The 26,275-nt window shown below is 39.8% G+C and overlaps 1 protein-coding gene across 1 annotated transcript; it reads left to right on the top strand.

Annotated features, from left to right (window-relative positions):
• Nucleotides 1–5,658: 5,658 nt before the first annotated feature.
• meigo (Solute carrier family 35 member B1 homolog meigo) lies at nt 5,659–24,002 on the top strand. The gene is made up of 9 exons (XM_053783243.2): nt 5,659–5,906; nt 7,722–7,819; nt 15,084–15,214; nt 16,851–16,959; nt 17,309–17,394; nt 19,359–19,485; nt 20,481–20,587; nt 22,990–23,143; nt 23,495–24,002. The coding sequence occupies exons 1-9, from the start codon at nt 5,803–5,805 to the stop codon at nt 23,566–23,568; spliced, it is 990 nt and encodes a 329-aa protein (XP_053639218.2). The 5' UTR covers nt 5,659–5,802; the 3' UTR covers nt 23,569–24,002.
• The last annotated feature ends 2,273 nt before the right edge of the window (nt 24,003–26,275 follow it).

Below are 26,275 nucleotides of genomic sequence, written 5' to 3'. Positions count from 1 at the left end.
TTTCAAGGCAGGTGAAATTGCCGACCTAGAAAATGTACAGAGAACTTTCACGGCGCGCATAACGGAGATAAAACACCTCAATTACTGGGAGCGCTTGAGGTTTCTAAACCTGTATTCCCTGGAACGCAGGAGGGAGAGATACATGATTATATACACCTGGAAAATCCTAGAGGGACTAGTACCAAACTTGCACACGAAAATCACTCACTACGAAAGCAAAAGACTTGGCAGACGATGCACCATCCCCCCAATGAAAAGCAGGGGTGTCACTAGCACGTTAAGAGACCATACAATAAGTGTCAGGGGCCCGAGACTGTTCAACTGCCTCCCAGCACACATAAGGGGGATTACCAACAGACCCCTGGCAGTCTTCAAGCTGGCACTGGACAAGCACCTAAAGACAGTTCCTGATCAGCCGGGCTGTGGCTCGTACGTTGGTTTGCGTGCAGCCAGCAGCAACAGCCTGGTTGATCAGGCGCTGATCCACCAGGAGGCCTGGTCACAGACCGGGCCGCGGGGGCGTTGACCCCCGAAACTCTCTCCAGGTAAACTCCAGGTAATAAAGCACTACAGTAAGTCTACAAGGCCATGCTAGGCAGGTGTCCTTAAATTTACAAAGGCTATGTTCTACTATCAAATTAAAAAAAACCATATTGAGCTCCTCATACCCAGGTGCCTATTTTTACTGGTAGGAGGGCGAGGTATGCCAGCACCAGGTGTACCTCACATATTGTAAACCAGTGTATGAATAACTATACCACGTGATGAGGGTGACTCCTTAAATATAACACTTACTCTCACCTTGTAAGATGTCGTGTGTATATATATATATACAAGGGTAGCAGCACCTTTGTTGCTAAATGTACCTGTGGGCTGATCCCAGCTCGCTCTCTCTCTCTGTCTGTCTGTCTGTCTCTCTCTCTCTCTCTCTCTCTCTCTCTCTCTCTCCCTGTCTCTGTCTCTGTCTCTCTGTCTCTGTCTCTCGATCTGTCTGTCTGTCTGTCTGTCTCTCTCTCTCTCTGACAGGAGCAGCTAGTGTCACCATTTACCAAGATGCGGCTACACATGCAGTGTGATAATAATAATAATAGTAATAATAATAATAATAATAATAATAATAATAATAATAATAATAATAATAATAATAATAATAATATTTTTATTTACAGGTACATGTACAAGGTATACAGGCCTAGTTGACATCAGTGACATACTATATAGAAAGCCTGGAGTTTACCTGGAGAGAGTTTCGGGGGTCAACGCCCCCGCGGCCCGGTATGCAGCGCCTGATCAACCAGCACGCAAACCAACGTACGAGCCCCTTGTTATGCTGAGCATTTCGGGCAAATAAGGTCAGTTTTGTCCCAGGATGCTAGGCTAGGTTAGGTCAGGTTCGTCAGGAAACAGGACAAGTGTTTCCTGACGCGGGTCTTAGTTACATGATGACCCGCCGTTGGAGATTTAGTCATCGGACCGAGGCCTTCCGCTGGCTTACCGGTCCACCCCTTCAAAAATTATAGTCATAATTATAACCATTTAGTGCTTACTCCCAGGATGCGACGCACACCAGTCTACCAGCACCCAGGTACCCATTTTACTGATGGGTGAACATAGACAACCAGTGTAAGGAAACACGTCCGATGTTTCCACCCATTCGCCGGAAATCGAACCCGGACCCTTACCGTGTGAAGCGAGAGCTTAGCCACCAGGTCATACGCATTGCGGCAACACATGTAATGCGGCATGTGTAGCCGCACAAAACGGTTGTAATAAAGGTGACTGCAATACTCTATGTAATAATCCACATGGATACAGAAATACGGAAAGTAACGCTGATTTCTGTATTTCGACCCTCAACTGGAGTCCTCTTCAGACTACTGTATATTTAAAATTGCATTTATGTGAGCAGTGATAAGACATGTATGTGTTTATAATATAACAAATATACAGTTCTAGGAACGAAAAACCTGAAATCTAATTCGTATAATAATAATTAGTGCAGATTATAAGATTGTTTAAACTGGGGTCAATATTATTCAATTAACAGCTAAGGTTACATCCAAATAAATATAAATATTGTACTTATATCAAAATTACTATATGATAATTAAAAATTCAGTTAATAAAAGCAGTCTTTGCAAATACCTAAGTTTTACACCAACTTCAGTCTAAAATAACTCCCTCTGCTCTCCAACTAGTCAGAAAAAATATCCAGTGATGTTACCCACTAAAATAGCATATATAAAATATTGTAGTGTATGCCACAGTGGTTTTGTAACGTCATATATTCTAACAGTCTACTGCAGATTGTTAACTTGTAAATAAATAAAAGTTTCAGTTGTATTGAGGAATGTTGGTGAATTTAGACAAGACAAGGAAGATTTATCTGAGCATGATACAATGTTTGTACAAAGGTGGGTGATATATGGTTGTACATGCAGGGCCGGATTAAGGCATGGACCTTAAGGGCTGCAGCCCAGGGTCCTCTGCCAGCTGGAGGACCTCCAGTCCAGGGTCCTCCGCCAACTGGAGGATCTCCAGTCCAGGGTCCTCCGCCAGCTGGAGAAACTCCAGCCCAGGGTTCTCCGCCATCTGGAGGGCCTCCAGGGGCTGCAGCCCAGGGTTCTCCGCCATCTGGAGGGCCTCCAGGGGCTGCAGCCCAGGGTCCTCCGCCAGCTGGAGGGCCTCCAGGGGCTGCAGCCCAGGGTCCTCCGCCAGCTGGAGGGCCTCCAGGGGCTGCAGCACAGGGTCCTCCGCCAGCTGGAGGGCCTCCAGGGGCTTCAGCCCAGGGTCCTCCGCCAGCTGGAGGGCCTCCAGGGGCTGCAGCCCAGGGTCCTCTGCCAGCTGGAGGGCCTCCAGGGGCTGCAGCCCAGGGTCCTCCGCCAGCTGGAGGGCCTCCAGGGGCTGCAGCCCAGGGTCCTCCGCCAGCTGGAGGGCCTCCAGGGGCTGCAGCCCAGGGTCCTCTGCCAGCTGGAGGGCCTCCAGGGGCTGCAGCCCAGGGTCCTCCGCCAGCTGGAGGGCCTCCAGGGGCTGCAGCCCAGGGTCCTCCGCCAGCTGGAGGGCCTCCAGGGGCTGCAGCCCAGGGTCCTCCGCCAGCTGGAGGGCCTCCAGGGGCTGCAGCCCAGGGTCCTCTGCCAGCTGGAGGGCCTCCAGGGGCTGCAGCCCAGGGTCCTCCGCCAGCTGGAGGGCCTCCAGGGGCTGCAGCCCAGGGTCCTCCGCCAGCTGGAGGGCCTCCAGGGGCTGCAGCCCAGGGTCCTCCGCCAGCTGGAGGGCCTCCAGGGGCTGCAGCACAGGGTCCTCCGCCAGCTGGAGGGTCTCCAGGGGCTGCAGCACAGGGTCCTCCGCCAGCTGGAGGGCCTCCAGGGGCTGCAGCCCAGGGTCCTCCGCCAGCTGGAGGGTCTCCAGGGGCTGCAGCACAGGGTCCTCCGCCAGCTGGAGGGCCTCCAGGGGCTGCAGCACAGGGTCCTCCGCCAGCTGGAGGGCCTCCAGGGGCTGCAGCACAGGGTCCTCCGCCAGCTGGAGGGCCTCCAGGGGCTGCAGCCCAGGGTCCTCCGCCAGCTGGAGGGCCTCCAGGGGCTGCAGCCCAGGGTCCTCCGCCAGCTGGAGGGCCTCCAGGGGCTGCAGCACAGGGTCCTCCGCCAGCTGGAGGGCCTCCAGGGGCTGCAGCCCAGGGTCCTCCGCCAGCTGGAGGGCCTCCAGGGGCTGCAGCCCAGGGTCCTCCGCCAGCTGGAGGGCCTCCAGGGGCTGCAGCACAGGGTCCTCCGCCAGCTGGAGGGCCTCCAGGGGCTGCAGCACAGGGTCCTCCGCCAGCTGGAGGGCCTCCAGGGGCTGCAGCCCAGGGTCCTCCGCCAGCTGGAGGGCCTCCAGGGGCTGCAGCACAGGGTCCTCCGCCAGCTGGAGGGCCTCCAGGGGCTGCAGCCCAGGGTCCTCCGCCAGCTGGAGGGCCTCCAGGGGCTGCAGCCCAGGGTCCTCCGCCAGCTGGAGGGCCGGTGGCCTGGTGGCTAAAGCTCCCGCTTCACACACGGAGGGCCCGGGTTCGATTCCCGGCGGGTGGAAACATTTCGACACGTTTCCTTACACCTGTTGTCCTGTTCACCTAGCAGCAAATAGGTACCTGGGTGTTAGTCGACTGGTGTGGGTCGCATCCTGGGGGACAAGATTAAGGACCCCAATGGAAATAAGTTAGACAGTCCTCGATGACGCACTGACTTTCTTGGGTTATCCTGGGTGGCTAACCCTCCGGGGTTAAAAATCCAAACGAAATCTTATCTTATCTTATCCAGGGGCTGCAGCCCAGGGTCCTCCGCCAGCTGGAGGGCCTCCAGACATTGAGATGTGTTCTCAGTTACTGCTGTACGTTCATAATTATAGTATGTTATTACAACACGTATATTATCAACTCTTGACTGTTGTGATTATTTTTTTTTTCCTTCTGAAAATATCACTGGGGACTTCACAGTACCTGTAGCCCAGAGGCCTATAAAATCTTACTCCGGCTCTGTGTGTATGCAGAAAACCCATAATTATGCAGAACATTCCTGGTTAAATCTATTAATGTTGGTGACATGTAGTCGCTTACCTGCACTCTTCCTCCTCCAGCGCCATATATGACACTTATCTATTTAGTTTACTTTAGATGTTTCTCATTTAGGCAAGACATAAGTTACGCAGAGCTGATCGATAATTTATTTTTTAAAATATCCTTCTTCAGCCAGGAGGCCTGGTCACAGACCGGGCCGCGGGGGTGTTGACCCCCGGAACACTCTCTCTCCAGGTAAGCGGTAAGTATGAGAATGGGGCATCTTCGTTGATTGGCTCTGATGTGCCGCTAATACCAAAAATTATTTTTGCTAATATCTTCCAAAATAAAAATTTGGGCAGTAACGGTAATAGTTAAAGATTAATGCTACTCTCTTAACTCTGGCACTAGTTTACATTTTACCTCCATACAACCCGTGTACATCAGGGAGTAAACAAGTACATGTATATAACACGTTGCCAGGGTGTTCATGACTCTATTTTACATAATAATATGCTAAGTTAGTTCTGATCAGGACCTAAAATTCTACTAACCATAACTAGTATAATTTGTTTTATTTGTTTACTTGCTTTGTTAGTTAGGTGCTGTTAATAGCACTGAGGATGGACTTCACAAATGAAGGAGGAACACGTCTAGAAACATTTATTGGTTTTAATATAGACGTTCATCGCCACGTAGCAGAAGGGAACCGGTTCCTAAAGCGCATGAAAGGTATTGGATTCTACTTGAACTCCTGTGTTTTACTCTTCCATTTATACTGGCACCTGGAGGGCCCTTAATTGAGGGCACTTCTGCACCGGTGTTGGTGAAGTGCAGACGTTCTCCTCCACCCCTGCCTCAAGTATCAGTGTTGAAATTTAACTTGTTTGCTCCCCGGGACACTTGTCGTGTCTTAGACAGCTCAGTACTGGCTCTAGGCGCCATGACGCACCTCCTTCTAGGAATATTAAAAGCCTGTTGTTGTTGACTCAGGTGGACGCGCTTGTGTGTGTGGACAACTGACTCTGCTGAGGTTGAGGCAAGACGGTTCACCTGATCTAACTGGCACCTTGATCCTGTTTCTCTTTCCGGGGCAAACCTTTTTGTTTCCTTTATAGTTTCCGCAACATATTTTTCCCCGAATTCCCGGCCAATAGGGTTCAATAAGACGTTAACTTTGGTGGCCATTAACAACTCCCAGCAAGCAAAGCCGCCAGAGCAGAGGTTACTGGAGGACGACCTCCACTATTCCTTCACCTGCTGCACACACACCTGCAGGAGTCATGACCGAGAGTGACCAGGGACTCTTCCATAGGGCCAAGTTCCTCATATATGCCGGTGGCATTTTCTTCCTCTACTTCTATTATGGCGTGTTACAAGAGTCAATGTAAGTCTGACCTATTTTTGGTTATCCTGGGTAAATTACACTATGAAAATTTTACTTGTGTACCTAAATGAACTTACTGATGCTAAAAAGTTGACTTGGTATTTGGTTTCCGATCAAGAGAACAGGTATACAAATTATTACATCCAGGGCCGGGTTTAGCGCTTAGTTCTGATTGTATTACATGTATTATTAATATTATTATTATTATTATTATTATTATTATTATTATTATTATTACTATTATTATATCCCGGCCCATCAAGGGAGGTGCCTGGGTGCTGGTGAGAGGTTATTGATATAAGAAACTTCATTCAAGGAATTGGACAGGTTCAGTTCCTTGAATAGTCTTAACCCCTCTGGTTTTAGCACTCCCCCATGAATATAATAATTACATTTAGGGAGGAGAACTAAACTTATAGGGCTCATACCGCACTTGGAGGAATATTAAGTCATTATTCAGAACCTTTTTTTTGCTGAACACACTGAAACAATGTGTCTATAAAGTGTGTCCTTCAGAATATTATTCCTTTGCAGAGTGCATGTACATTCTATCAATTGCTTCTTCAGAGTCCTATCTCCAGTTGACTTGGAAGAAGGCATCTGCAATGCCCATCCCCTCAGGGAAGCTTCCTTGACGCTGGTGAGGGGCTTTTGATCTAGGGAATTGGATCTGTGCTCCGGTTCCCTAAATTAAGTCTGAATACCTTCCACATCCCTCCCACAGGGGCTGTATAAGCCCTACAGGTTTAATGCTTCCCCCTAATTATAATAATAATAATAATAATAATAATAATGCCCATGCATTCTGCCCCAGGACTAGGCTCATGGAATTCCATATTCATCAAAAATTGCAAGAAGCGACTGTCTTGGACCTTTCTTATTGTATGGACAAGGTGCCTGGACACAAGTGGTCATTCATTAAACACCAGTGATATTGCACCACTTCACAAAAATGGTTGTAAAACAACAGTAAAAACCTGTTGACCAATAGCACTAACTTCATATGTTTTAAAAGAATAAAAAGGCACAATACCATGACTGGAACAATTCATGTTATCTTTCAAGGGGTTCCATGAAGCAAGATTTCCATTTTGTATTGTTTTATTCTCTTAATCTAAAGATCTGAATTTCTCCCCTTCCTATTATTCAAGGTGAATGCTTCCCATTCCTTCAGTTGCTATATGACTCCTATGGGTTTAACACTTCACTCTATTATTGAATTCATGGGGAAGTACTAAACCCATAAGGGTCATACAGTGCCTTGGGATATGGAAGGCATTCAGGCTTGATTCAAAGAACTGGAGAATTGCTCCAATTCCTTAGATCAAGAGCCCCCTCACCAACATCAAAAAACCTTCTTTGAGGGGTTCACTTTGATTACAATAAATATTTCCACAGTTTTACTGTATTGGCATGCCTTTGCTTGTACCTCGACTATTATTGACTACCTGTATTTCTATTGTATATAATCTAGAAATGATTTTTACTTTACAAGGGTAGGTATAACTGATCCAGCAGCAGGATTGATCCAGGTAAGGGAAGTATAGCTCTGGTTCCTTGAAGGGTTTAGCACTGCAAGATATATGTAGTCACCTTAAATCTATAATTTATACAACTGCACAAATCTCATTTAGTGGGATACAGTACGTTATGCTTCACTGAAATAGGTTTTTTTGGTTAAATGTCAACTCCAGTATGGTACTCATTCTTGGTATAGAATGGTTGTGCCTGTTTAGGATTTTAATATGGTGTCATGACAAAACTGATTGAGGGTTGGAAGTTGAGTAATATTTTTCATCGTCTCTTACTTTTCAGTACTCGCACACGTTATGGGGAAGAGAAAGAAAAATTTACATATTCTCTAGCACTTGTATTTTTCCAGTGTATCATAAATGCCATATATGCAAAAATAAGTGAGTATTAAATTTGTTTTTCCCATGTGTGTGCATGACTAGTTGATGGCTGTCCCTTAGCACTCTGCATGCCTAACAGGCTTCAGTGTCCACTTTTGCTGATGGTAAGGAATTGTTTGTCATTACACATATTAGAACATTGTTATAAAAACTTGTATAGACATCTTATTAAGAGTACAATATTTGGAAAGAGGATGCCATTTTTTTCATATAACACTTGCTTTCTTTCTTATAATGTTGCTCATTCACTGGTGTAATGCACATTTTTATGTAAAACTGTATTCTTCAGTGTCGTTTTTTGTTTTCTATTGCAATGTGTATTTCTTCTGATAATTATAATGTATCACGGTAGTCTTCATTCTTTTGGGTCTGTCATTGTTTTAACATGCTGTTGTCAAAGTTTAGAAATACTGTAAACCCTCGATTTAGTGGATCTCGATTTAAGGGATTTCGGAAATACAGGACAAAAATCTCCTGGGTTAGTCGGTTTGGAAATGGCGGACAGAGTCTGTTATAAAATTATTCATTATTGTTATGATCATGGCAACACAGTCTTGTCTCCATCCACCATAATTGCCATTACCAAACTCTCATTCCCATTATTAGTCCATTAAATCAAGGCCTTACTCGTATTTCAGTTAAGAGCCCACTGTAGTTTTCTCTACTTCATTTTTTCAATACATGTATATGTATTTCTTTTGTCTATTGTTAAAATCTTTTTCTACCTTCATAGAAGTGTCTTTTTCATTTCTTAATCAGGCTGTATTTTTTATTAGCATCTCACAGGAATGATTAATTGTACATAGTATCCATTTTTTTTTTTTTATCTTTTAAGATTAATTTTACAGTATGATGCTTATCAGTCAAATCTACACTTCATGAATTCTCAGAATTAACAGATATATGCATTAATAAATCAGCACTTCATTGCTACTGTATTTGGTGTGCTAAATTTTGCTTGGCAGCAGAGCTAGTGTAAGGCATAATTTGCTATATGGTTACTAATGCTAAGCAAGAGGTTCCACTTGAGCCTGCTGTCTGACTCCTGTGGGTTTAGCACTCTCAACATGGATACATTCACTTATGCCAAGCATGTTAGATTAGAATTCATGTACAAGTACAATACAATTTTTTTGATATTCAGATCAAATTGTATGTGAAAATTAGAAAAAGGCAATTTTCATATTTAAATTTGCATGCCAGCCAGCCATTGATAAGTACTGCAGTGTGGTATTCACATACTGCATGAAACAGAAAGATAAATACTGGAATAAATTCTGACTTACTGTAATACTAATGATGAAAATGATGTATTGTATTAATGAAGATTATCTTTTAAAAGCTTTTTTTTCTTAACATAAATGAGGGCTGTTTTTCATTTAAATCATATGGGATGGTAAAGTTTCAGGAAGCTCTTAAAATTTTTCAATAGGAGACATATTTAAATATTAATGGTTGTTGCAAATACAGTGGAACATCAGTTTTTGTATGCCCTAGTTTGTATGTATAACTATAGTTATTTTTTTTATTATCACACTGGCCGATTCCCACCAAGGCAGGGTGGCCCGAAAAAGAAAAACTTTCACCATCATTCACTCCATCACTGTCTTGCCAGAAGGGTGCTTTACACTACAGTTTTTAAACTGCAACATTAACACCCCTCCTTCAGAGTGCAGGCACTGTACTTCCCATCTCCAGGACTCAAGTCCGGCCTGCCGGTTTCCCTGAACCCCTTCATAAATGTTACTTTGCTCACACTCCAACAGCACGTCAAGTATTAAAAACCATTTGTCTCCATTCACTCCTATCAAACACGCTCACGCATGGCTGCTGGAAGTCCAAACCCCTCTCACACAAAACCTCCTTTATCCCCTCCCTCCAACCTTTCCTAGGCCGACCCCTACCCCGCCTTCCTTCCACTACAGACTGATACACTCTTGAAGTCATTCTGTTTCGCTCCATTCTCTCTACATGTCCAAACCACCTCAACAACCCTTCCTCAGCCCTCTGGACAACAGTTTTGGTAATCCCGCACCTCCTCCTAACTTCCAAACTACGAATTCTCTGCATTATATTCACACCACACATTGCCCTCAGACATGACATCTCCACTGCCTCCAGCCTTCTCCTCGCTGCAACATTCATCACCCATGCTTCACACCCATATAAGAGCGTTGGTAAAACTATACTCTCATACATTCCCCTCTTTGCCTCCAAGGACAAAGTTCTTTGTCTCCACAGACTCCTAAGTGCACCGCTCACCCTTTTCCCCTCATCAATTCTATGATTCACCTCATCTTTCATAGACCCATCCGCTGACATGTCCACTCCCAAATATCTGAATACATTCACCTCCTCCATACTCTCTCTCTCCAATCTGATATTCAATCTTTCATCACCTAATCTTTTTATCCTCATAACCTTACTCTTTCCTGTATTCACTTTTAATTTTCTTCTTTTGCATACCCAGGTTATTCTTTATAAAATGTATTTTTTGTTAATATTTCTCATAAGAAATAATGTAAATCCAATTAATCCATTCCAGACACCCAAAAATATTAACAAAAAATACATTTTAAGAGTACATATAACTATAGTTTTACATGCATACTAGGTAATACGAAAACTAAGGTTTCGTTGTATATGTGTAATTCATTTGATACAAAAAAAAGATGCAAAAAATATATTTTGAATGCATAATACTGTATAAGTAGGTAGTGTGATCATTGAAGACTCATTGCTTTAGTATTTGATTATCAAACCAAGTTTACTACTACAGTATATTGGACGATTCTACCAAAGTTAGGGATTATGCTTTGCATACTCTAAGCTTAGGCAAAACATATGTGCTCTGCATTCAGCATGATATTTACCATTTAATGCTCATAATCTTAAAAAATTCACATAGCATAAGCTTTTAGTAACAGTTTGATGTATATTAAGGTCTACGTGTATATTTAAGTGAAAACAAAGCTGAAGGGGGTGGGAGAGTTTCAGTGGAGAGGAATAAATGGGATTAGGTCAGGGGTTTCAAATAGAGTTAGAGCTAAAGAAGGAGTAGCAATAATGTTGAAGGATAAGCTATGGCAGGAAAAGAGGGACTATAAATGTATTAATTCAAGGATTATGTGGAGTAAAATAAAGATTGGATGTGAAAAGTGGGTTATAATAAGCGTGTATGCACCTGGAGAAGAGAGAAGTGTAGAGGAGAGAGAGAGATTTTGGGAAATGTTGAGTGAATGCGTGGGGAGTTTTGAATCAAGTGTGAGAGTAATGGTGGTTGGGGATTTTAATGCTAAAGTGGGTAAAAATGTTATGGAGGGAGTAGTAGGTAAATTTGGGGTGCCAGGGGTAAATGTAAATGGGGAGCCTTTAATTGAGCTATGTGTAGAAAGAAATTTGGTAATAAGTAATACATATTTTATGAAAAAGAGGATAAATAAATATACAAGGTATGATGTAGCACGTAATGAAAGTAGTTTATTAGATTATGTATTGGTGGATAAAAGGTTGATGGGTAGGCTCCAGGATGTACATGTTTATAGAGGGGCAACTGATATATCAGATCATTATTTAGTTGTAGCTACAGTTAGAGTAAGAGGTAGATGGGAAAAGAGGAAGGTGGCAACAACAAGTAAGAGGGAAGTGAAAGTGTATAAACTAAGGGAGGAGGAAGTTCGGGTGAGATATAAGCGACTATTGGCAGAAAGGTGGGCTAGTGCAAAGATGAGTAGTGGGGGGGTTGAAGAGGGTTGGAATAGTTTTAAAAATGCAGTATTAGAATGTGGGGCAGAAGTTTGTGGTTATAGGAGGGTGGGGGCAGGAGGAAAGAGGAGTGATTGGTGGAATGATGAAGTAAAGGGTGTGATAAAAGAGAAAAAGGTAGCTTATGAGAGGTTTTTACAAAGCAGAAGTGTTATAAGAAGAGCAGAGTATATGGAGAGTAAAAGAAAGGTAAAGAGAGTGGTGAGAGAGTGCAAAAGGAGAGCAGATGATAGAGTGGGAGAGGCACTGTCAAGAAATTTTAATGAAAATAAGAAAAAATTTTGGAGTGAGTTAAACAAGTTAAGAAAGCCTAGGGAAAATATGGATTTGTCAGTTAAAAACAGAGTAGGGGAGTTAGTAGATGGGGAGATGGAGGTATTGGGTAGATGGCGAGAATATTTTGAGGAACTTTTAAATGTTAAGGAAGAAACAGAGGCAGTAATTTCATGCACTGGTCAGGGAGGTATACCATCTTTTAGGAGTGAAGAAGAGCAGAATGTAAGTGTGGGGGAGGTACGTGAGGCATTACGTAAAATGAAAGGGGGTAAAGCAGCTGGAACTGATGGGATCATGACAGAAATGTTAAAAGCAGGGGGGGATATAGTGTTGGAGTGGTTGGTACTTTTGTTTAATAAATGTATGAAAGAGGGGAAGGTACCTAGGGATTGGCAGAGAGCATGTATAGTCCCTTTATATAAAGGGAAAGGGGACAAAAGAGACTGTAAAAATTATAGAGGAATAAGCTTACTGAGTATACCAGGAAAAGTGTACGGTAGGGTTATAATTGAAAGAATTAGAGGTAAGACAGAATGTAGGATTGCGGATGAGCAAGGAGGTTTTAGAGTGGGTAGGGGATGTGTAGATCAGGTGTTTACATTGAAGCATATATGTGAACAGTATTTAGATAAAGATAGGGAAGTTTTTATTGCATTTATGGATTTAGAAAAGGCATATGATAGAGTGGATAGAGGAGCAATGTGGCAGATGTTGCAAGTATATGGAATAGGTGGTAAGTTATTAAATGCTGTAAAGAGTTTTTATGAGGATAGTGAGGCTCAGGTTAGGGTGTGTAGAAGAGAGGGAGACTACTTCCCGGTAAAAGTAGGTCTTAGACAGGGATGTGTAATGTCACCATGGTTGTTTAATATATTTATAGATGGGGTTGTAAAGGAAGTAAATGCTAGGGTGTTTGGGAGAGGGGTGGGATTAAATTATGGGGAATCAAATTCAAAATGGGAATTGACACAGTTACTTTTTGCTGATGATACTGTGCTTATGGGAGATTCTAAAGAAAAATTGCAAAGGTTAGTGGATGAGTTTGGGAATGTGTGTAAAGGTAGAAAGTTGAAAGTGAACATAGAAAAGAGTAAGGTGATGAGGGTGTCAAATGATTTAGATAAAGAAAAATTGGATATCAAATTGGGGAGGAGGAGTATGGAAGAAGTGAATGTTTTCAGATACTTGGGAGTTGACGTGTCGGCGGATGGATTTATGAAGGATGAGGTTAATCATAGAATTGATGAGGGAAAAAAGGTGAGTGGTGCGTTGAGGTATATGTGGAGTCAAAAAAACGTTATCTATGGAGGCAAAGAAGGGAATGTATGAAAGTATAGTAGTACCAACACTCTTATATGGGTGTGAAGCTTGGGTGGTAAATGCAGCAGCGAGGAGACGGTTGGAGGCAGCGGAGATGTCCTGTTTAAGGGCAATGTGTGGTGTAAATATTATGCAGAAAATTCGGAGTGTGGAAATTAGGAGAAGGTGTGGAGTTAATAAAAGTATTAGTCAGAGGGCAGAAGAGGGGTTGTTGAGGTGGTTTGGTCATTTAGAGAGAATGGATCACAGTAGAATGACATGGAAAGCATATAAATCTATAGGGGAAGGAAGGCGGGGTAGGGGTCGTCCTCGAAAGGGTTGGAGAGAGGGGGTAAAGGAGGTTTTGTGGGTAAGGGGCTTGGACTTCCAGCAAGCGTGCGTGAGCGTGTTAGATAGGAGTGAATGGAGACGAATGGTACTTGGGACCTGACGATCTGTTGGAGTGTGAGCAGGGTAATATTTAGTGAAGGGATTCAGGGAAACCGGTTATTTTCATATAGTCGGACTTGAGTCCTGGAAATGGGAAGTACAATGCCTGCACTTTAAAGGAGGGGTTTGGGATATTGGCAGTTTGGAGGGATATGTTGTGTATCTTTATATGTTTATGCTTCTAGACTGTTGTATTCTGAGCACCTCTGCAAAAACAGTGATAATGTGCGAGTGTGGTGAAAGTGTTGAATGATGATGAAAGTATTTTCTTTTTGGGGATTTTCTTTCTTTTTTGGGTCACCCTGCCTCGGTGGGAGACGGCCGACTTGTTGAAAAAAAAAAAAAAAAAAAAAGTGTATATTTGTCAACCTGTGTGTGTGTACAATATTATACTTGGATTTCTACATTATTTATGAGCGTTATTGGCTTAGGTTATAAGCTAATTGTAGCTGTGAAATTATTTGAATTACTAGTAGTGGCCAGAAGAAAAGCACACACACTAAACTCATCTATGTGAGACGAATTAATAAGGAACTTATCAACAAAAAACTGTGATCCAGATAGAATAACTTTCTTTTAGTGAACATATGCATTACACATGGAAGTATGATTATTGATGGATATAATGAAAATGAATGCTTGGGTATCCTGTATTATTTCATGACATTTCTTCATGATTAGTCATTAGTTAAGAAATGTAGTTATTTTATCTGTATTGTTTGACTGCTTTGGAAAGCAAATGTTTTTATATTGGGAAATTTTGTAGCAAGCATATTTTGCATTCTCTGATAGTGCTTAGATTTAAAAAAAAAAAATGAATTTAGGTTCATTATGGTAAGTATATTTGGATACAGGATGGCCCTGCTTATGTAGCAAGTTAGGTTTCAGGCTACTGCTGTAAAGTGAAAATTGCTGTGAAGTGAAACATAACCTTTTTAAGTTTCAAATGCATTTAAATGCCTGACAACATGTTTACAATATCATATATTAAATGAGCATTAGAGATAGGCCTAAAAAATGTACATACAGTGCACATTTTACTTTAAAATATTTTCATCCCTAGCTTAAAGTAAGTGGTGGATATATTTATTGTAGGGAGTCTAAATAAATGAAGAATGGGTATAATTGTAAACTACTGCATTAACGAAATGCTGCAAAGCGAAGTGCTGTAGTGTGGGGCCGCCTGTATGTTGTATTTACACTGCATTGTAGCCAAAAGTTTAGGATTAACTACTGCATTATGAATTTACAAAAAAAAAAAAAAATTATGTTTAGAACAGAACTGTTCTGTTGAAAGAGTCATAGGTTGAACATCCTCTTTCCTAATTGTCACTGATTCTAACTAACTAGACACCAGTGGTCATGCCAATAAGAACTCGTTAAACTTGTGGAAGTGTACCCAATATATTAATGTAACCATTTCTAATAATAACCATGGCCCTCCTGGACTTCCTGTGCATCTGTGTGTTGTAAGTGGGGAAGTTTGCCCTCGACCAGGGTGAAGATACGACTCGTCGTGTGTACTATGCTTCGTGCTCTCTCACATATTTGTTGGCCATGGTCTCCTCCAATATGGCCCTTCAGTGGATAAATTACCCTACACAGGTCAGTTGTTTATCTGTTATCTTCATTATTTTTTAAATTTCATCAGTAAATTCAATATCTTTTTGTTTGTTGCTTATTGTTCCTTGTTAGTTTTGTTTTTCCCATTTTTTTTTATTAATACTGTAACGTTTGAAATCAGCATGTATACCCTTGTGAATTGTACTTAAAATGATTTTACTGACTGATAAAACTGCAGGAGTTTAGTTAAAATGTAAGATGTACTTTACTGCATAGCTAATTTTTATTAATAGTAATGAATAGTACTGTACTGTACTAGTAGGACATCAGTAAGAAGCTGAAAGTGATTGAAAGCGCTATTAAGAAATTTCAAGTGGGTGGTGGAAAGGAGTATCTGATCAGGGTTAGAGGATTTGGGTGATGGTGTGCTAGTAGTATTGGTAGTGCACATCAAGTGAGCTTCTGTTAGTGCTCATCTTCATTTATTAAGTACAGTAATTTTATTTGTTTCACATTCCATTGAGGTATTATATTTATTTTGTGGTTACATGATAATGATGATTTTTCATATTTTTTTATTAACACACTGGTCATTTCCCACCAAGGTAGGGTGGCCCGAAAAAGAAAATGGGTTATGACTTTTTCAGGCAAGTGTTGCAGTTTGGAGAATCATTTGAATTGTGACATTGGTGTACTTCTGGCAAGAGAACTGTTAAATTAGTGATGAGAATTTTTTTTTTTTTTAACTCTACATTAGTGGGCAATGATCAGATGGTAAAAATTATACGTACTACTACTTCAGTACTGCAAACCCCAAGTATGCACAGCAGTTAAACCATGGAATACATGGGGATTGAACCCATGGTAAGTGAGTCCTCAAACTCCAGGCCAGGTTTGTTTGCAATCATGTTATGATTTTGTGAGTCATGCACAGCAGTTTACTAGTTGGAGAACTAAAGTCAATACAAAACCTTCAATTGCAGTAAAGCCTACCTTAGCAGCTTTTCTCCATTTATATTTTTGTCCAAGCAGTTTATGAAGGGAGCCCAAAATATTTCTCTGCACCACATACTTTGCTAGAGCTCAGTTGAGTGAATTTGAAGAATTGTATCTGGCACCAGAATCATACATTACCTGTTTTTATTTATGCATGTAGTATATTCTAAATGAAAAAAAGCAAAATTGTCATAATAGCCTGGAAAGTACATTTTATTTATTGTGTTTTTATATGCATTCGGCTCGGTTCATAGATGTGATAAATTGGTTACACTCCAGGTTCCAAGGGTGCTATTTTTTGTCAGTAACCTTCGACAGGTAGCTGGTGGTTTAAGTTTTTTTTTTTTTTTTTTTTGCCCTGGTTGGTGGACTGTGCATGACAAACCAGTGCCATGCCTCTGGTATCTCTTGTTTACTATAATTCAAAGCATATCTCCCATCTTTGGTTTAAAACCACAAAAGCATAGACTGTCTTAATCTACAATACTGTATATGCATGATTGCAAAATAATGATTTAGCTGTATAATGCTGGATTATGCCACAGATCCAATTCAGGAACAAAATGGGAGTGTGTAATGTTCAGGAAAGACAAGACTCTTTTATTTTGCATTTGAAAATGCCATACAGTTGCATAACTGTTCACTTTTTTTTTTTTTTTTTTTACAATTATTTTTATTTCAGGTTGTAGGAAAATCATGTAAACCCATTCCAGTGATGGTCTTGGGAGTGATTTTGGGACGCAAGAGTTATACTTGGAAGAAGTATGTCTTTATCTTCTTAATTGTTGTTGGTAAGTTCTGTATAACCTGTTAGTCTATTAAGTCCTCTGCTTCTTTTCTCACATTGACAGCTTGTCTGGTATTCACATTTTTACTTATGAAGTACAGCAAGTAGTGTTTCTGAGAAAATACTTACTTTTTACAGTTTATACTTAGTTTCATTATTGTAATTTATATTTTATCTGATTGCTATTTTCAGATTCAGGGAATTTTCTTACCCTAAAAGTATCCATTTCATAATGTTTATATTTTGTAACAACTCTTTCTTCTCTGCCTGTTCCATGGCACTACCTATTCTCCTTTTGTGAATGCTGGTTAATATATAGAGGTTATTAGCTAAAAACTGTTTTCCTTCACTAGGGGTTGCGATGTTTATTTATAAGGACTCCAAGGCTGCAGCGGCATCTACAGGTGGTGTGGTTATTGGACTTGGTGAGGTACTCCTAGTAAGTAGTGAATGTTTCATTTTTTATAGACAAGGAGACAGGGTTGAAATCTGAAAAGGTGCAAGGTTCATTTAACAGAGTACTGTAGTAGGGGGTTAGAGAGTGGCTGGTAATGGTGATTGTGGTGGACAGAGATGAGATTGTTTTGCTGTGATTGTAAGTGATGTACAGTTCTGTAACTAATGGACTTAGTTTCTGAATCACTTGACCCACTGGTTTTTGTCCCATATTTCCAAAGTTCGTTAAACCAAGGGTTTACTATGCAAAGTAGGGAAAGAGCACAGTATGAGAAAATAGTGATTAGAGATAGTCTTGATAAAACAAAATATTTTTAGTAAGGTTCCTGGGCAACTGTGGGTTTATTGCTGTGTTAGTTCTGTATTAGGTACAATTCTTTCTTTCTTTCAACACACCGGCTGTATCCCACCGAGGCGGGGTGGCCCAAAAGGAAAAACGAAAGTTTCTCCTTTTACATTTAGTAATATATATACAGGAGAAGAGGTTACTAGCCCCTTGCTCCCGGCATTTTAGTCGCCTCTTACAACACTCATGGCTTACGGAGGAAGAATTCTGTTCCACTTCCCCATGGAGGTAAGAGGAAATAAATAAGAACAGGAACTAGTAAGAAAAATGGAAGAAAACCCAGAGGGGTGTGTATATACATATATGCTTGTGCATGTATGTGTAGTGTGACCTAAGTGTAAGTAGAAGTAGCAAGACATACCTGAAATCTTGCATGTTTATGAGACAGAAAAAAGGACACCAGCAATCCTACCATCATGTAAAACAATTACAAGCTTCCGTTTTACACTCACTTGGCAGGACGGTAGTACCTCCCTGGGCGGTTGCTGTCTACCAACCTACTACCTAAATTAGGTACAATTATTATTAATATTTTTCTTTTGATACTATTTGTTACCATAGCATTGGATACTTTTTTTTTAGTCTTATGCTATATTTGATAGCTTAACTTTTTCCTTCATTCCTTTGACATGAATTTCATTTCATGTAATTTTCTATCTCTTCTTTTCATCTTGTTCCATGTTATTGATTTGTAATATAATTTTTTGAGCATCATCAATAACATCATGTCAAGGAAAATGGTATTGATGAGGTGCAGTGCCCTTGATTACTGCAGGATCAACATATACTTAGTTAACAGCCAGTAAGCAAATCTCATAAAAGGCAGAGAATATTCAGCAGTAGGGTGGACACTAAGCTCTCTAATAGTTGAAAACAACACCCTCATTATACATGATGTTAGGATGGTTAAATGTTGACAAATGATCTGGTGACCAGAAAACTTTAACAAATAAAACTTTTTACACCTAGTGGCTTGTATCTCTTCAGAGCCTTGAATCAACAGTGTGCTGGCAGACAATTTATGAGAATGAAATGCAGCAGGTTGTTATATGTTTGCTCTGAGGGTTGATATGAATTTCTGCTAAATTTATATTAAGGCAGAACAGTTGTATCTTTATACGATTTAATGAATTATTGGTATGGGAGAGTTTGTAAATATTTACTAAAATGCCCTCCTATATTAAGCATGGATAATTAAAATTACTCTTGGATGCTGCCTTCTGTCTGTCATTAAATGCTCTACATATGTTTGTTGTGTTGACTTTATTCTGTTGTAGTGTGTTCATCAGTTTAACTTGTTTCTTCTTCCATTCTTCCACGAAGTGTTCATCACAAGTTTAATATTGTGCTTCAGCTTTTGCTGCTTTGTTTTCCACTATCACATTTTGCTAAGAATTATGCTATACTTTTAGAAATAATGTTTTATAACTCAAGCCACTACTGTCTTAAAAACACTAATATCAGTTTAGAGTTTTTATGCAATAAAAAAAATTATAATATTTGCATATTAATATGTACACCAGAAGAACAAATGTTTTAGCAGTACTATACAGAATGTCAAAAGGAACAGAGAGTAACAAAGTACGTATTATTATTATTAGCTGTTGTCATTGACTATGGACGGGCTGACAGGAGCAGTTCAAGAACGCATGATTGCAGAGTCCAAGACCAAATCTGGACACATGATGCTTAATATGAACCTCTTCTCTATTGGATATTTAGCCATAGGTAAGTATTCTTGTACTGAGTATGAATAAAAAAAAAGATGTTTTTCCTTTTCTTTAGAATTCAAGCTATGGCAAACAGAACACTTAAATCTTGAGAAAAGTAAGCTTATTTGATCATTAGGTGGAACTGGAGTGAATCTTGTCCAGTTATAACCTGCACTACATGAAGGTGTATATCTATCTAGATAAAAGGTCTGATCAAAGATAAGACTGCTGGGTATTGTTGTCCAAGCTACAACAGATATAAAATACAGCAAGAGGCATTTTTTTTTTTTAATTTCAGTCATTTCCCAAGGCAGGGTGACTCGGAGAAGGAAACATTTTAGCTTGTGGCGTGCCACTGACTTGAATTCATTTTAACGTTTTCCTTCGAATTAGACATTTCTACCTTTATGTTTTTGTAATTACTGGAGTGTCTGTTAGGATGTTAGGGAACCTTTAGGATTATCTTTCAACATTAATAATTTAATTGATGCTGGTTATTTTGACTTGGCATGGTAGTATTTACTTGTGTGCTTTATTCATGCTTGTAAGTTTTAGTTTTCATTAATTTTATCTTTGTTTTTATTATGTAGTATATGTATTATTTTTATATTCATGGGGGAGCTCTAAACCCATAGTGGTCATACAGCAATGTTATGTACAAATTAATACTTTATTTTTTAACACCTTGGCCATCTCCCCCTGAGGTAGGGTGACCCTAAAAAGAAATAACACCTTCACCATCAATCATGCCATCACTGTCTTGCCAGAGGCATGCTGATGCTACAGTTCAAAACTTCAGATATCCCCGCCCCTCCTTCAGAGTGCAGGCACTGTACTTCCCACCTCCAAGACTTGAGTCCAGCTATAAGTTTCTATCATTTTTTTTTATACAAGCACTGAATGATGTACATGGTCAAATTGCTCTGTAAATGTCACTTTTACTACTAAATAAATGCAAGAAGCACTTTGCATAATCAGATAATGTTTTTAATGCCTTTCTCATTGTGGTAGCTCTCTTGGTGACTGGTGAAATCTTCACATTTGTCAGCTTTGCTCAGCGTTATCCAGAGGTCCTCGCCAAGATGCTCATCTTCAGCATTTGTAGTGCTCTTGGTCAGGTGAGTTGTAAAGCCAGCAAGTCTTGTGTGAATAACTCAGTTGAATGTGGAGAAAACATGTATATATGATATAATGTAAATATATTGCATGAAAGTTTACCTCGCCCAGGTATACAACTTAAAATACTGTTATAGTTACACCCCCTCCATACTCTGTTATTGTTTCCATCTGCTCTGTTGAATACAGTGGAACCTCACATTTCGAATGTATAGCTTATCGAACTCTTCGAAAATAGAACCCTTTTTTCGAACCAACTTTGTCCCTATTGTCGAACTCGCCCCTATTTTCGAACCGCTGGGTATCGGACCTGTCCGGCAGCCCGCTCTGTCCCGCACCCCCACGCAGGCGCCGTGAACCAGTCTGGTTTTGTTGATGCTTGAGTGAACACTAACATGCTCTCTCGTTCAAACATTTTATGATTATTTCATTATGTTTAGTGCTTGTGGGATAGTGAAATAAGCTACAATGAGCCCAAAGAAACTTACTAGTGGTACCCCTGTGGTAAAGAAAGTGAAAAACACCATAGATGTGAAGAAGGAAATAATACAGAATTGGAATGATGTCCAAGTGGAATGATGTCCAAATGTTTGTGGAGAAGTACCACCCTGAGCAAGCTGAAAGAAGCCATCTTTGCAACAAGTTCAGTGACAGAACCATGTCCCATTTTAGGGAAATCTTAGAGGCACCAGAAACAGTACTGTGGACAGTTATTTTGTGAGACAGGGGTCCAGTGACTCTCAAGCTGGTCCTAGTGGCATTAAAAGACAGAGAAGGGAAGTAACCCCAGAGAGAGTTTTGATACCTGAAGTCCTCATGGAGGGGGATTCTCCTTCCAAACACAAACCCCAACTCCCTCTCTCCTCCTCCCGATCTTCCAGATGCCATCACCAATCTTCAATAAAAGTAAGTAAAATGTTATTTTATATGTTTATTTAAATCTATTAATACATAATTGAGCAATGTTGTGTGTATGTAAAACTATAATTAATCTCTATAAAATGTATTTTTTTTTGTGAATATTTTTGGGTTTCTGGAACGGATTAATTGTATTTCCATTATTTCTTATGGGAAATATTACTTCACTTTTCAGACTTTTCGAATTTAGAACTAACTCCTGGAACAGATTAAGTTCAATATTTGAGGTTCCACTGTATATTGTATTCTGTAGGTGCTCTTTTTGCAGACTTAACTCTTAAAAATTTTACTGTATAGTGAAAAATTTTGAAATTGCAATGGTTTTACATTATTATTATTACAATCAAGGGGGAAGCGCTAAACTCGGAGGATTATACAGCGCCTGGGGGGGGGGGGGATGTGGAAGGCATTCAGGCTTAATTTGGGGAACTGGAGCACAGATCCAATTCCCTAAATCAAGAGCCCCTCACCAACATCAAGGAACCTTCCTTGAGGGGTCTGGTTTTACAGATATCAGTGTTTATAAAAAGAAAGCTTTAACAATGTGTGGTAATTGTGGAGTGTTACTGAATAATGATTTACCAAAACAATGTTAGCACGGTTGTTTTGCTTGCTGGCTCTTAAGAGTGGTAAAAATTTTAATGGATTAGAGTAAAAGTATGTTAATGCTAATTAAATGGTGTTTGACAAGGGTAGTCCAATAGAGTACTATATTCTGAGTGGAAAATCCAAATACCTGTCTGGCAACTATCCAACTGTCATTTTTAGTGAGAGTGGTAGAAGGTAAACTTCTAAACAGAATAAGATAAGGAAGAAAAAGCATGTCTCCAGATCTTGGGTAAATGATCAGGAGTTTGGACTGAAGGCATTTTAATCCTTTTTAATGAACTGGTGGCAAGTTTGATTGTTCCACTGCTGTAATCCTTTGTATTATATACATTAAACCTTCGATGAAAATTAGTGAGAAAGACTTTGCTGAGTAACCTTCATTATGAAGTTTCGTCTAGGACTGGACTTTATACTTGAGCAAATTCATTAATTATTGTAATGGATTCTTTGTAAACAGTCTCTTTCTCACCAGAAGGTGTGCTTTTTATTGTCTAGTGTGCTAAAATAAGATTTCAGATTTTTAAGCTGGAGGGTTAACCACCCAGGATAACCCGAGAAAGTCAGTTCATCACAGGGGACTGTCTGTCATATTTCCAATGAAGTCCTTTAAACTTTTCACCCACAGCATCCAACTAATGCATTGACAACTGAGCCATGGGGTACACCTTGCAGGCCAGTGCTGCATTTATTCCTGCCTTTTCCTCTTACACAGTAAAGTGCCAGTTTAGAAGAAAATGCTTATTTGTTTATAGTACTGTATCATTAAACCCAGTCATTAATAAGATATCAAATGTCTCTTGAAGTATCCTTAGCTTAAGATATATTGCCTATGAATATTATGTTTAGGTTTCATAAATACATTTTTTTCTTTTTGCAGTTCTTTATATTTTTGATGGTGAGTGATTTTGGTCCCCTTCCATGCTCAGTGGTTACTACAACTCGCAAATTCTTCACTGTACTGGGGTCAGTTATACTATTCGGCAATACACTCTCTCCACGGCAGTGGGTTGGAACGGCTTTTGTATTTTCAGGCAAGCTGTTTACTATTTTTCATGATTAAGTACATGTATTTTTCTCCTTAGCTCTCTTGTTTTGTGGTCATATCTGATCTAATTAAATGTAATGATCCAAGTGATTGTTTAGGCATTGTCTAAAGGTTTTAAGGCTTATATGGGTAAAAATACATGTAGCTTTCTAATAATTGTCATCAGGGGTAAAAAAAAAACTATATATCAGGGAAGGGATTTTGTGGGTAGAATTATATATATAAGTTTAAAATTTGTATTTCTTGCTTGGTCAAAGAAATACAGTATTGTGATCCTTTATATTATAATATGATAGTGTTGAATTGTGTACTTACTAAAAACAGTTTTTTCTCACAGGCCTTACTTTAGATGCTGTCTATGGGAAAACCCCAAAGAAAGTTTTAGAAGAAGTGAAAGCGAGTAAAGAGTAAGTACAGTACTGTATTAGAAAAAAAATTGGAGATATCCAGACCAAATTTAGTTGACTGATAGGGGAATGTATCTTGTATTCCTCTGTTCTCACTTTTCTAGGAAATGGAATGTTTAAATGGAAGATAATGATTAAGGAAGAGCAGGGAAGTAAAAACATGGATGAGCAATAGGGTTGTCTTAAAGTCTCGCTGTAGAAAGATATACAGATAGTTTTATTACATTACATTAAAATACATAGGGTTTGTTTCTGTGGAAGTCACGGCAAGTATGTAAAGACATAGTTGCTCTTATTTTGTTATAACTGCAGATATTTGATAAAATATTTTCCCCATTTTCATGCACTCCAATTTGCTCTCTAAAATACCCTGGATTGTTTTTGTAGTTTTGTTTAATTGTGACTATTTAATAATAATTATACTTTTTAAGATTGGAATGACTTATTTTTCTTCCCTCAACCTATGGTTTGTATAATGCTCAAACCTGGGAAAGTGGCATCATTATGAAAAACATCTTTAAATATGCAGTAATACCTAGTGTGGAGAATGTAATACTTTTTTAGTATGCTGTTCAACACAGTACAGGGAAGAATTTCCTGTGGCTAAAAGATACTTAAATTTGAAAGGCAGTATCCTATAAAAGTTTATAAGATTCTAAAATCATATTAACATAATTTTTCATAAATCTTTTAGTTTATAAGTAAGATTTAAAGCTATTGTGTTTAAGGATACTGAGAATTTCAAGTCATTCAATTAAATGATATTAAGGCAGTAAAATGGCATAAACATGGTTACAAAATATTTAAGTAGTATAATTTATAATTATGGAGGACACTGTAGTTGTACAGCAGATGTATCATGCTTTGCAATTAGGATATATTTTACATGGGTCACTGCTGTATTAATAAGAATTTCTAAAACTATTGGCAAATAGATATGATCAGTGTTTGCTCCATCTGAGTCGGCTAATACACTATATTAATTATCTGTATTACCTGTATGTAGGAAGTAGTTTACTGGGGAATGGGGTGGTCTTGGATGATTCGTGATATTGAAACTGGATACATTAGCTTTTTCCCACCAAGGTAGGGTGACATCCCCCCCCCCCAAATAGTAACACATTCAACATAATTCACTCAGTTGCCTTGGGAGAAGCACATACACATTTGAACTGCAACATCTACATTACTCCAAAGTGCAGACACTGTACTTTCACCTCCAGGAATCAAGCCCAGCTAATCAGTATGCCAAGTCATAAAACCACTGGTCTCCATTCACTTTGATCTAACACTTGCTGAATGCTCAGGCCCCTACCACACAAGATTGCTGTTACATCCTTTCCCCATCTGAGATGATCTCTACCCTTTCTTCTTCATTACCTGAATTTTTTTGTTACCCTCATCACCTTGCTTTTTCCAATGTTTGCTTTTAATTTCCTCCTTTTACATTTTTTTAACATGCTGGCCATCTCCCACTGAGTAAAATTTATTTTGCAATGTATTTTGAGTGCCATATTTTTGTAAAATCAATCATTTGTTTGAAGTCAGCAGGCTCCTATTAAAGTACTGTAAAGAGTATCACCAGTTGGCACAGAATAACAGACAGTATCCTGCACACCAGAATCACACATGGTCGTCTTGTGGAGGTGGGACAGAACCACTCAAAGAATCACAGTATTAAGTGGTGCCAGCAGCCAATGACCCTACAGGCTTAACGCATTTTTTTGCGTGTGATTATGACAATCGCGTGGTGTCGATAATCATCACCTATGATAAGATTCATTTCTACTTTCTAGAGACATTCTTTGATGCTGCTGAGGACTTATTTATCCAGGGGATTAGACTTGTCCTCTTGGATTGAACCCAACTGGTTTCCATTTTCCTGATGGTAAATGACCCCCTAAATATAATGCACCATTCACTAGAGCACAAGGTCTTTATTCTCAACCTCAAGATTGAAGTTTGTTAACTGCATTCTCAGTATTTATCTCTGACCCACACAGCTTAATACACCTTAGTAGTAATACTACTACTACTAATCATAAATGAACATGTAGGTGTATATAGGTATGTAGATAGATATATGCATGTCAACATCTGTATGTACGTATGTCTTTTCTTCTTTCAACAAACCAGCCGTATCCCACCGAGGCAGGGTGGCCCAAAAAGAAAAACAAAAGTTTCTCTTTTTAAATTTAGTAATTTATACAGGAGAAGGGGTTACTAGCCCCTTGCTCCCGGCATTTTAGTCGCCTCTTACAACAGGCATGGCTTACGGAGGAAGAATTCTGTTCCACTTTCCCATGGAGATAACAGGAAATAAACAAGAACAAGAACTAGTAAGAAAATAGAAGAAAACCCAGAGGGGTGTGTGTATATATATATTTATTTTTTCAACAAACTGGCCATATCCCACCACGGCAGGGTGGCCCAAAAAGAAAAACGAAAGTTTCTCTTTTTACATTTAGTAAAACGTATATACAGGAGAAGGGGTTACTAGCCCCTTGCTCCTGGCATTTTAGTCGCCTCTGACAACACACATGGCTTACGGAGGAATTCTGTTCCACTTCCCCATAGAGGTAAGAGGAAATAAACAAGAACAAAAACTAGTAAGAAAATAGAAGAAAACCCAGAGAGGTGTGTATATATATATGCTTGTATGTGTAGTGTGACCTAAGTGTAAGAAGTAGCAAGACGTGCCTGAAATCTTG

This window comes from Cherax quadricarinatus, chromosome 57 (genome assembly GCF_038502225.1).
Source record: "Cherax quadricarinatus isolate ZL_2023a chromosome 57, ASM3850222v1, whole genome shotgun sequence".
Classification (NCBI taxonomy): Eukaryota; Metazoa; Arthropoda; class Malacostraca; order Decapoda; family Parastacidae; genus Cherax; species Cherax quadricarinatus.
Note: the sequence above shows the minus strand (reverse complement) of the source record. Positions and strands in the feature narration are given on the sequence as shown.

Excerpts from the sequence above, each read along its gene's own strand:
- meigo (XM_053783243.2), top strand. The coding sequence starts at position 5,803 with ATGACCGAGAGTGACCAGGGACTCTTCCATAGGGCCAAGTTCCTCATA. Across the intron at positions 16,960-17,308 it reads TATCTTCTTAATTGTTGTTG|GGGTTGCGATGTTTATTTAT; the intron begins GTAAGTTCTGTA and ends TTCCTTCACTAG. Across the intron at positions 17,395-19,358 it reads GACTTGGTGAGGTACTCCTA|CTGTTGTCATTGACTATGGA; the intron begins GTAAGTAGTGAA and ends TATTATTATTAG.